The sequence below is a fragment of the Rhinatrema bivittatum genome, chromosome 11, assembly GCF_901001135.1.
Source record: "Rhinatrema bivittatum chromosome 11, aRhiBiv1.1, whole genome shotgun sequence".
In the NCBI taxonomy this organism is placed as follows: Eukaryota; Metazoa; Chordata; class Amphibia; order Gymnophiona; family Rhinatrematidae; genus Rhinatrema; species Rhinatrema bivittatum.
Genome location: NC_042625.1, coordinates 35,625,423 through 35,637,827, shown reverse-complemented (window position 1 = coordinate 35,637,827; position 12,405 = coordinate 35,625,423). Strand labels below are relative to the sequence as shown.

Sequence of the window (12,405 nt, the reverse complement as noted above, 5' to 3'; positions counted from 1 at the left end):
ATACCACTGGTCCTGAGGCCATCTGCTACACGCTAGGAAATAGTATATTCATGTACCAAAGCTGTCCAAATCTCTCTATTGAATAACATGTTATATCATTGCTCTTTATCTAGATACTGTAATCCAGTCCTTAATAGCATATAGTTGCCAAAGTATGTAGAACACCATCAGTAAACAGGATTTAAGGCATTATTCATGGATACACAAATGGTCCCAGGGTTACTCTTGAGAATCAAGCTTTTGGTGTGATTCCTTCTAATATTTCACTGTAAATGATGTAAGACAAAGAGTTGAAAAGGGATGAAGACAGGTAACTGTACATTTAGCAATTAGCTTTTATTTAAAAAAAATATCTGAAAGGAAAAATTCAAACAGTTTGGCACAAATGACAGCTATCATACCAAAGAGCGTCCTTATTTACATTTTGATATAAAAATAGATACAAAAGACTGATTTCAAACAATATTTAGACCTTCAGTATTAAAGTATTGGTTCCATAACATGACACAGTGGTCATTTCTATTAGATTATTATACATTCCCTGTACAAAAGTAGTATCAGAGTCAAAGAACAAAAGATAGAAGAAAAAAAAAAAACCCAAGCAAACGATGAAAGGTCAGTCTCAAGGTAAAGATGTCATGAAGAAGCAAAATACATTTTTAGGAGTCACACAATGACAACATTTTGCCTTTAGTTCTCAACCCAAAACACTCCCGGGGAGCAGATTTGAAAACAACTGTTACAAGATCCATTATTCTAAAAATAATTCCAAAGGATATGTGGTTTGCAGGAAAGAATGTAGAATTATTTACCAGTTGACCCATTACATTCCAAAAGAACAAGCAAAAATAAATAATTTGTGTTTTAAATGCTTAAACAACTGATCTATTTCAGTTTGGGACACCAGAATACATCCATGCCATGTGAGGGAGAGAGAGAATTAAGAGATCTGAAATGCATTTACTGTAAAATTATACAAGGCAATCCGTGAAAAACAGCTTCTTGATGTCACATACCACACACGTTAAGACTTTGTCACATGATTAATTAATGTCATACACTGCTGAAGAGTTCATGGTAGGGCAGGCAGGTTATATGGAGTCATCTCTGTCAAAATGTACAGGCATGTGACTGAAGGAGAAAGGGGTAAACCTGTAGCCCGCACCAGTGTAAAACTTGTTCTGAAACTCCACCCTGTTGATAAATGGGGGTGGGAGGGATGATTAATAAAGTGACCAATTAGCAACGAGGTCTATTATACATGTTGCATACTTCACAAATACTCTTTATTAAAAATTATGGAGTACTCTCTCAGGATTCTATTGAATTGAATTGAAGCTAATCCTACCCCACTCGCCACACCATTGACGGGGGAAGAGGGCAGAGCTGAGCCACAGTGGGCTTTCTTCACGATTCGCCAAGTTTATAGCCATTTTGCCTCCCTTTCCTGCCCAGATGCCCAAGTTGGAATCATCTGTCCAAGGGATATGGACCACATCCCAATAAAGGTCTCCGAGGCAGAGGTACTTTGTGATATCCTTCTCACTCTCTGCAGTACTCAAAAGCACCTTTCACCTAATCCAGCTACTTTAAGTAGGAGTATGGGGATGTCACCTAAGAACATAGCAATATAACTGCGAGATTTTCCTTAAAATGTGCTGGCATTGTTACCCAATTATTTCCATATTTAAACCAGCAAAACGGGTAACATTCATGCATTTCGTAGGGGAAAGCTGCCAGTTTTGGCCACTTCTCATGCCCTTCTCCCTTTTTACCCTCAAATCACTCACCAACTTTGAAAAGTCGGATGTCCACTGCCCCCAAGAACCTACTTCCACACAAAGCTTGGTGGAGCAAAATCTAGTCATTTCGAGGCCAGGGAGAAGGGGACATACACACAGATAATTCAGTATCATCTGAGAACTATCTGTTCATATTGAACCAGTTCCTTCAGCAAATATGAAATATAAGACATGAATCCTATCAGGAACCAGGAACAGACGTAAGGTAAGTCTTCAATCAACAACCTACAAAATTAATCAGCACCAAAGGAAGAAGTTATAAGGAAAAAAAAAAAATTCTTAGCAGCAGCTTCCCCAGACTTGGCAAAGCAATGCTAAATAAAAAGAACACCTACCAATGCAGTCGGAGAGCATGTAGGAAAGCGGAAAGCCCTTCCATCACCAAGAGAATAAAAATGGTTAAAATAAAAAAAATGCTTAGAACTGGAACCAGCAACACAATGCCAAATGTTGTGTCCACCCGGAGGCCAATTCGCATGACCATCTGCCACAGAACTTCGGAGAGCTCTAGAAAAGAGGGTTTCATAATCTGTTTAAAAGAAGGCACTTTCTAATCTCACATTAAATTAGCTGGCATTAAGGAGGCTGGTACGCACCAGCACTTTGAAGAGGACATTTTATTTAACGATGGTTTTTCAGACAGAGTAAATTGCAGCATACTGTGCAGCAAGATTTATGTCAATAGCAAGTCTTCAATAAATCAACACAATCTGAGAAGCCAGAAAGACATGGATATGGCGGCAGAGCCGGAACATTAAATGCCTACACAGTGGTGGCCTGAGGTTCCATACTGGCCCTACAGATTGCCAATATTCCAGAGGTCCTTACGGGAGTTTTTTGTGCATCCCATCTGCTCCTGTATGCCTCTAGTTCTGTGTTTTGAAGTGTAACAGGTCCCAAATACAGCAGAATTGCTTACCTGTAACAGATATTCTTCTAAGGACAACAGGATGTTAGTCCTCACACATGGATGACATCATCAGATGGAGCCCAGCCCAGAAAACTTATCTCAAAGTTTCTAGAAACTTTGGCTGGCACACTGAGCATGCTCAGCATGCCACTATCCATGTGTCCACACGGGGTCTCTCTTCAGTCTCTTAACATATAATTACAAAAAAATAAAACAAACATAGGAGAAACCAACTCTGCAGGGTGGCAGGCAGGTTTCGTGAGGGCTAACATCCTGCTTTCCTAGGAGAACACCCATTACAGGTAAGCAACTCTGCTTTCTCTTAGGACAAGCAGGATGGTAGTCCTCACACATGGGTGAATCCCTAGCTATAGTCTATCCCCAAAGACAAAAATGACCAATAGACACCTAACCACATGCCCACGGACACAACAACAGTGGTGCTGTTGGTAACAGAGGGAGGCAGCCTGAACCCGAAGAAAAGGTCATAGGTAGGGTTTTACAGCTGAGAAAGATTCCAGAGGACATACTGGTCCAAGCTGCTACTGTGACAGCCATTCCTGTCCAGGCAGTAGTGAGAAGCAAAAGTGTGGAGAGAACTCCATGTCGCAGCCTTGCAGATCTCGTCCACAGGGACCGCTTTCAAGTGGGCCACCAAAGTCACCATAACTGACAGAATGAGCCTTGACATGCCCCCACGCTACAGGCTCATCTTAATATAGCAGAAGAAGATACAATCTGCCAGCCAATTGGACAGGGTTTGTTTTACAACTGCAACTCCTAATCTATTCCTGTCAAGAGAGATGAAGAGTTGCATAGACTGCCTATGGCCTGCTGTCCGCTCCAAGTACAAAGCTAAGGCTCTCTTGCAATCCAGACTGTGTGGAACCCGTTTGCCCTGGTGCGAATGAGGCATGGGAAAAAAGGTGGGTAGGACGATTGACTGGTTAAGATAGAAATCTGTCACCTCCTTAGGCAGGAACTTAAGAGTGCGTGCACAGAACTATCCTATCATGGAAGAACTTCGTGTAGGGTGGATACATCACTAAGGCCTGAATCTCACTGACTCTGCACGCTGACGTGACCACAACCAAAGACGTGACCTTCCAGGTCAGATACTTGCGCTCACAAAAACGCAGTGGCTCAAAAAGAGCTTTCATGAGCTGAGCCAACACCACACTGAGGTCATAGGACACAGCAGGAGGCTGCAGGGGAGGCTTCAAATGAAGCAGATCCCGCATGAAGCGTCCCACAATGGGTGGCACGGAGATGGGCAAACCATTCACACCCAGTTGTAGGCCCTGATCACACTCAGGTGTACCCTAACAGAGGTGGTCTTCAAGCCAGAGTCTGAAAGATGCAGGAGGTAATCAAGCAGCTTCGCTGTGGAGCAGGAGAACAGATCCAGGCCGAGGTACTCCACCTCTACAGGAATACCCCAAGGCTCAGCCTTATCAGCTCTCTTATTCAATCTATATCTATTACCCTTGTGTCGACTTTTGAACGGCTTAAATTTAAACTTCAAAATATATGCCGATGATATTCAGTTCATCATACCCTTCACTGATTCATGGTCTAAAACTTTCTCTTTACTGCAATTATACTTGTCTACAATCAAAACTTGGCTTTCCCATAATAGGCTAAAATTAAACACAAACAAAACAGAATTAATTTATCTATCCACCATTCCAGATTCAATTTACAAACCGCCATCAACTTTTACCTTTGAGAACCAAATCATTTCCATAAAATCACACGCAAAAAACTTAGGGGTAATTCCTGACTCCAAACTATCTATGACAAACAATATACCTGAAATTGTAAAAAAGTCTTTTTTAAAAATTCACATGCTAAAGAAACTGAAACCACTACTCCTTCCAAATGATTTTCGATTGATCACTCAAACACTCATTTTATCTTCATTAGACTACTGTAATGCTTTATATCTTGGCTTACCTCAATCAACAATTCATCCACTTCAACTAGTTCAGAACGCAACTGCCCGTATGTTATACAATAACCGTCGAAACGAACATATCTCTCCTATTTTACAACAACTACATTGGCTCCCAGTATCATACCGCATAATATATAAAATTTTATCCACTATACACAACTTAATATACAATACTGATTCAATCTGGTTATGCTCATTGTTATGAATTTATAAACCATACAGACAATTACGTTCCTTTGACAAATGTATGTTAGAAATTCCTTCTGTAAAATCTGTTAGCTTATCATTAACCCGTAAACGTGTTTTTTCAGTTGCAGGTCCAACATTATGGAACTCTTTACCTGACTGTATCCGTTTGACTTCTAATCGCAGAGAATTTAAAAAATCACTGAAAACTCATCTATTCATCCAAGCTTTCCATTTATAATAATATTTTATAACCCATGCACTGTACTTAATCTTTGTCTTGTTTATAAATGTTTGTGTCTTTGTTTTTAAAATTATGCATGTGCTTTGAACATTTGTAAACCGCCTAGACGGATATATTTTATCCATTTGTACGGTATATAAAAACTTTTAAATAAATAAATAAATAAGGTACTAACACCAGATGGAAAACCTCTTCCACTTCAGGCCATAACACTTTCTAGTGGAAGCCACCAGGACACAAGAAACATCAGAGAGGTTGAGGGGCTGCAGAGTCAACCTCTCAACATCCAGGCCGTCAGGGACAAGGCCCGGAGGTTGGGATAGCATAGCCTCCCCTGATCCTGCATGATGAGGTCTGGGGAAGTCCCCAGATTGATCTGTTTCCAGAAGGAGAAATCCTACAAGAGTGGGAACCAGATCTGCCTTGGCCAATGACGGGCTATGAGGATTATAGTTTCTCTGTTCTGTCAGAGCTTCAGGAGAGGCTTCATCACCAGGGGAAGCAGAAGATACTCGCACAAATTTCCCTTGCCCCAATGGCGGGCAAAGCATCTGAGGCTGGTTTGCCATCCAGCCTGTTCAGGGTGCAGAACTGATACACCTTCCTATTGCAGGGGGATGCGAACAGATCCGGGGTCCCCCAGGAGGTGGAAGATCCAATTCACCACTTCCTGTTTCAGGGACCACTCGTGGGGTCAGAAGGCTTGACTCAGCCTGCCCATCATCACATTCTCTATCCCGGCCAGGTACATGGCTCGGAGCACCATACCCTAGGACAGCCCAAGACCAGATCTGAGCTGCTTCTTGCCACAGGAGGAATGACCTCATACCTCCCTGTTTGTTGATATACCACATCGCCACCTAGTTGTCGGTCTGGATCAAGACCACTCTGTGGATCAGCCGATCTCTGAACACCCAGAGCGCACACCGGATCATGCTGAGCTCCAGGAAGCTGATTTTACACTGTGCTTCCTGGGTGGACCACAGGCCCTGGGTGCGAAGTCTCTCCACATGGGCACTCCATCCCAGGTTGGATGCATCCGTAGTGAGCTCAATCTGAGTAGGGGGTCTGAAAAAGCACCCCCTGCTCCAAGTTGATACAACTCTCCCACCAAGGAGACATGGAGAGGTGGAGTAATACATATGTGGAAGTCCTGGGTGGCCTGCTGCTACTGGGACCACAGGGTCCATTGAGCTCTGTGCATATGTAAGCGAACAAAGTGAGTAACATGGATGGCTGCGGCCATGTGTCCCAAGAGGCGCAACATGTGGTGTGCCAAAATCTGCTGGCTCTAGCGGACCACTCCCACAATGGACACCAGCATGAGTGCCCGATTGCAGGGAAGAAACGCATGGGCCTGAGCCATGTCCAACCAGGCACCAATGAAGCTCAGCTGAGGTGACAGGTCAAAATGAGACTTCGTAGTTTATAATCCCCAGGGAATCTAACACCCAAATGGTCAAACACAGGGACCATACTGCTCCCTCCTGGCTGGGACTCTTGACGAGTCAATCATCTAGGTAGGGGAACGCCTGCACCCCCAACCTGCGGAGGTACGGCCAGACACTTGGTGAAGAGGTGTGGGTCCGATGCCAGGCCGAACGGCAACACCCTGTATTGAAAGTGTTTCTCACCCACCACAAACCGGAGATACTTCCTGTGACCTTGGAATATCTCAATGTGGTGTAGGCATCTTTTAGGTTGAGGGAGCAAAGCCAATCTCCACTTTGTAGGAGGTAAATCAGAGAGCCCAGAGAGACAATCTTGAATTTTTCTCTTTTAAGAAACTTTCTCAAGGCTCTCAAATCTAGGATAGGACGGAGTCCCCCTGTTCTCTCTGCAATCAGGAAATATCAGGAGTAGAACCCCCGCCCCTACTGCTTCAGCTGAACAAGTTTGACGGCCCTGGCTGTTACAAGGGCGGCAAGCCACTCCAAAAGTATTTCCTGATGTGAGAACTGACCCCCACCCCCCCCAAAAGGGGCACGAGGGAGAGTCCAGAGGGATACCCAGAAAGTTCAGCCGGTACCCTTGACGAATGATGGACAAAACCCACTGGGCCAGGTTAACTCTAGGCCAACAGTCACGAAAGAACCATAGCCTGCCTCCAACCAGAGAGTCGTGTGTCAAGAGTACAGGTGTTGGCTTACCCTTCCAACCAGTGGGGCTTGCCTGGGGCACCGGCTGAGGCCTGGGGGCCCACTGCTTCTAGGGCAGGCCCTAGAGCTCACCCGCTGGGATTGGGTGCGAGAAGTGGGAGGGTAGTATTTCCTCTGGTGATAAAAGGACCTCCTTGGGCCCTAATGCGAGGACTTTCTGGCCGAGGACAGCAGATCCGACGAACTGGCAGAGATGCTGCTGGGTCTCATGATGATCCTTTAACGGAGCCATAGCATCCCTCACACCCTATTACCAAAGAGGTTTTCGCCAGTACAAAGCAGGTCCGTGGGCCTCTCCTGCACCTCTGGGCGGAGATCCAAGGTACAAGGCCAGGCCATCCAATGGGCACCAATTCCCATGGCTGCCACCTGCGCCGCTGTCTCAAATGCATCGTAGGTGGAGTGAACCTCATGCTAGCCACATTCAAGATCCTGCTGGACAACCGCCGAGAAAGCGCCCTGCTGCTGGTGGGGCAGGCGCTCAGTCAGGTCGTGGATCTGTTTCCAGAGGTTCCGAAAATTTAGCGTCATATAAAGTTGGTAGGAAGCAATGTAGGCAATCAGCATGGTGCCCTGAAACGCCTTCCTACCCAGCCCCCCGTGTTCCGTCCTGGAGAGGCTGAGGCATGCGTGCAAGAGCACTTGGCCTTTTTAAGGGCGGCCTCCACCATAACAGACTAGTGAGGGAGTTGATGCTTCTCAAACCCTGTAGCATGCTGGACTAAGTACACTGCATTGGCCTTCCTATTCCCCAGAGGCACAGAGATGGGATGTCCCCAGATCCTAAGGAGTAACTCCTTGAAAATCTCATGAACGGGAACTGCCATGACCTCCTTTGGGGCATCTACAAACTGGAGAAACTCCAGCATCTTGTGCCTGGCATCCTTCTACGTAAGAAGTTGGAATGGAATGGCTTCAACCATGGCCCGCACAAAAGCTAAACCCTCCGGCGGGGACCAGCGTCACTCCTCCAGAGGAGACAGATCTGAGGGAAGGTCACCAGAGTCATCAGAGGAAGACTCTGAGATATCATCCCCCCAATGGGTCGTACGGGGCATCATCATCATTAAGATCATCCAGAGACACTTGTGGGGGGCATTTTCCCAGGCCCAGCAGCTTGGGCACCGATGTTACTGATAGCATCAAAGGCCCGGACGGACCCGGAAACGGACCAGGCAACACTAGCCGTGGAACCAAAGGTCTCGACAATGTCCCCGGCCTCGCAGACCCTTTTCTCCTCCGAGGAACCCGCACTGGAGAAGGTATTGGGAGGAGGCGGCAACGGTGGCCATTCGCTCATAGATGGTACCCTGGGCACTGGATTCGGCTGCATGAGGACAGCACCAAGCAGAACATCGAGGTACTCCAGCAGTGGTGCCAACAGCGAAGGTGCAGGCTCTGGCACCGGCGGGGCTCGAACAACTGCCAAATGCACCCGGCTTTCCAATTCCTCCTCAAAGGCTGCCAAACAAGAGGATGGACCGAGGAGAAGGCTGAGCCCAGAGGGAGATTAGTCCGGCACTGGAATCTGTGAAAATGCCTCAGACCCCTGGCCTTGATGAAGGGCGATACCCTCCTCGCCGTGGGCTCACTTCAGGGGCATCACAGCAAGAACCAGTGCCATCCTGAACCCGGCACCATGCAAGGACGGAGACTGGTGGCGATGTTTTCAGGGTTTCCCACGATGCTTGGCCCAGTCTTTCCCCGGCACCGAGGAAGGAGACGATCCAGATCTCGAGCGAGAGGAGACTGATGAAGGCCGATCCCTGGTGGAGGGGTGGACACTGAGGGAACGGTGACCATCTGTTCTCCCCAGCTCTTCAGTGTCGATGCCCCCGATGCCAGTGTCGAGTGTTCCGACTTCCTGGACCCAAAACGCTTCTCCATCTTGTCCAGGCGCGCGCACCGGCCCTTGGGGGTCATCTGGTCGCAAAATCGACACCCTCGAACGTCATGCGATGTCCCAAGGCAAAGGATACACACTTCATGTGGATCCGTAAGGGACATAGTCTGAGGGCACTAACAAAAACATGACGCCGCCATGCGGAAAAACTAGCTGGCGAGCAGTCAATGACCATCGACCCCCGAAGGACACCGCTACCAGGAATTGACTACACAGAAGGTAAAAACTTACAGCACTACCAGCTAACTAATGCTGGGAGAAATGGAGAGGGACCCGGCCCAGGAAAAATGTTTTCCAAGAGAAACGAGCACGAGCTCCACAACTGTGAGCCGACAGCTCTATGGAAAAGAAGGGACTGAAGAGGGACCCCATGTGGATGCATGGATAGCGGCATGCTGAGCTCCATCTGATGTCACCCATGTATGAGGACTTCCAACCTGCTTGTTCTTGGAGAAACCTCAGATCCTTTTTTAAAAATACTTTTTTTCCATTCATTTTCTTTTTTCTACAGAAGTAGCCCCAACTACAAAAAACATTTAGGAGGTAATTTTCAAAGGAAAATGTAAACGTAACACCATCAAAGCAATTTTCAAAAGCCCATTTACCCGCGTTACATACATTAACACGGGCAAATGGGCTTTTAAAAATTGCAATGATAAATCTGTTATATTTACATTTACCCATCACATTTTATGAGGCCTGGAGCGTGGCTTTTGCTGAAGCCCAACTGGTAGGAGTCACAGCCAGGTACCAGCTCTCCTAGGGGCTGAAGTCCAGGAGCCAGGTCTAGAACCGGGATCTCACACACACACACAGCGGTGCCCAGAAGTTTTATATTTAAAAAGGAGGAAGCTATTATCAATGTTAGTTATAAAACAGAAGTCTTACGTGCATGAGCAAGACTCAGTGCCCACAGTCGCAGGTAGGACGCTGTGTTGGAGATGCACCCCAGACAGTACTCGATGCTGTGAATAGCTTGATGCATAAAAGCATCTCCAAAATTAAACTGAAAAAAAAAAATTAATACATAGGAAATCAAAGAGCATTAGATGTGTGGCCACTTTCTTTATTTATGTATTCTGTAGTGCTTACATTTAAACTGTAAGTATCTAGTATTCTGAACTTCATAAAACATGAAATGGGCCTTGGAATGTCTCTGAATTAGTCACTTCCTCTTCACCACCCACCGCCACTCCCAGAATGAGACTGGCTTTACAGTGAAAAGTAAAGAATTGTGTAAAACATCCATTTATTTCATCATATATGGTCAAGCCACTTCTTGAATGTTTTCCAGACCCTTTTCTAAGCAAAGATGTGGCCAAACCCTAAGGAGTTTTATTTTATTTATTTATTTATTGGTTTTTGTGTTCCGTCACTCGGTTTCCACCGTAACGGTTCACAACAATAAATAATAATACACAATAAATATACTAAAATCAACTTCCTAGGACTAAAAAATAAAACAAATTACAATCATTCAGATAAAAACAACTCATGAAACAATTAAATAAACTTATCCTACGGCTGTCCCTCCCCTCTCATGTGTAGCCCCCATGAAACAAAAGAACACAGGAGCCCTTGCCCTTCAGTTCACAACACACACACGGCAGCTTTCACAATGACCTTGTGCTTCCCTGTATCCTAATGACATATACAGTCTTCTCACCTCTTCTGCAGCCCTCTCCCTGTGTCCTACATGCTCTGTGTGCGCAATTCCTTCCTCCAAATCATGGGATCCCAGCAAAGAAAGCTCCTCTTCGCTCCCTCGCCGAACCAAAGTGTAACCTTTCTATAAGCAAACCAAAACTGTGTTAATCGTCCCCTCTGAAATCATCCCATTAAGCTCACTTTTTCGGTCTACCCAAATGTAAACTGAAAAGTTCACTTTTCCAACCTTACTCCTCCCGCCACTGCCTTCTCTTACACCGTCATCTACCACCTGGAGTTGATGATTTTGTAAGATCCCTTGTATAAGGACAAATTCACACCTAAAGAAACGAGCCAGTCATCCCACAATTGTGGTACTTGCCCATGTTAAAACAGATATAACTGTAGTCAATTTTCAACACCTACCCTGCTGTGGTGACCAATGTTTTGGCCGCTGTTGTTCAGCCAATAAAGATACAGTGGTTTTCCGAAAAACAGCACAGGCACAGACAGAAAAATGAGGACCAACAAAAAAACCTGGAATACGTGCTGTCAAGAAGGAAAAACAACAAAAAAGGCCATGGTTTTACAATTTTACTGTAATAGCAGTTATTACTCAGTAACGCCATTTGGTAGACTGCGCTCTCAACTTACCCAACAATTCCATTTTTATAGGTTAATTAAAATCTGTGTTTTTATATGAACCATGTCACAAAAGCTGAATGGTTCCTACTAGCTAATATGCTCTGGGTGAATTCCAATCTTTCCATTTCTCTTGGCCAATGACCATCACCAACCTGTCCTCCATAAAGAGCTCTTTCATTTTGATCACTGGGGGCGAGGAACATATTGATAAAGTGAATCAAGATGCTGGGAGCTGATCTGGAGTTTTCTGCAGAATAAGCCAGCCATTTGTAGACAATCATAAAGACCAGGTATCCAAACACAGACAGCATGAAGATCAACTCAGGAAGAAACACTAAGTAGATGCTGAATTTCTTCTTGAAGTGTCTAAACAGAAACAAAACATGACTTCAGATAAGGACCATTTAATATTCCTGGTGCAATGCCATAGATCCCAGTTGAAACCCAACTTTCCCCTCATTCTTTCACAACTTTGTGCTTATCCTGGGCTTTCTTGAATTCCATTACTGTTTTTGTCCTCATTACCTCTCCTCAGAAGCTACTCCAGGCTCGTACTGCATGGGACATGGGTTAATGGGGAAGACACCTAGCAACCCATCCTCAGATCTGCTAATTTCCTCTCCTGCTTTCTCCCCTCAGAAGGAGAACTGGAAACCAAGGAAGCCTCAATGTCAAAAGACAGCCAAAGCCTTCATCAAAGCCTACTCCTGATGTAGTACCTCGAGTAGTGTGTGCATCACATAGATCGGATTTTATTTTATTTGTATTTATTTAATTATTTATATTCCGCTTTTTGCACTTTTTCAGCGCTTCAAAGTGGATTACATTCAGGTACAGGAGCTGGCTGCTTTGGCACATGTGAACACCGATGACATAGGAGAGTGCAGGAGGGAGGTTCTAGAAGCCAATATTAAGGTTTTAGGTAGGAAGCTGAAACCCAGAACCTCCAAGG

The 12,405-nt window shown here is 45.3% G+C and overlaps 1 protein-coding gene across 3 annotated transcripts in view; it reads right to left on the bottom strand.

Annotated features, from left to right (window-relative positions):
- Window positions 1–317: 317 nt before the first annotated feature.
- ATP6V0A2 (ATPase H+ transporting V0 subunit a2) overlaps window positions 318–12,405 on the bottom strand; it is an 85,731-nt gene continuing 73,643 nt past the window's right edge. For 2 of the 3 annotated variants that reach the window (XM_029571285.1, XM_029571286.1), the window contains exons 15-20: window positions 11,606–11,819; window positions 11,235–11,357; window positions 10,828–10,950; window positions 10,050–10,167; window positions 2,138–2,309; window positions 318–1,194 (exon numbers count right to left, since the gene is read on the bottom strand). In XM_029571285.1, the coding sequence (XP_029427145.1) occupies window positions 1,092–1,194; window positions 2,138–2,309; window positions 10,050–10,167; window positions 10,828–10,950; window positions 11,235–11,357; window positions 11,606–11,819 (853 nt within the window). In that variant the 3' untranslated portion in view covers window positions 318–1,091. Of the gene's footprint in view, window positions 1,195–2,137; window positions 2,310–10,049; window positions 10,168–10,827; window positions 10,951–11,234; window positions 11,358–11,605; window positions 11,820–12,405 lie in introns of those variants that run through there. The other variant, XM_029571287.1, reaches the window with a different exon arrangement.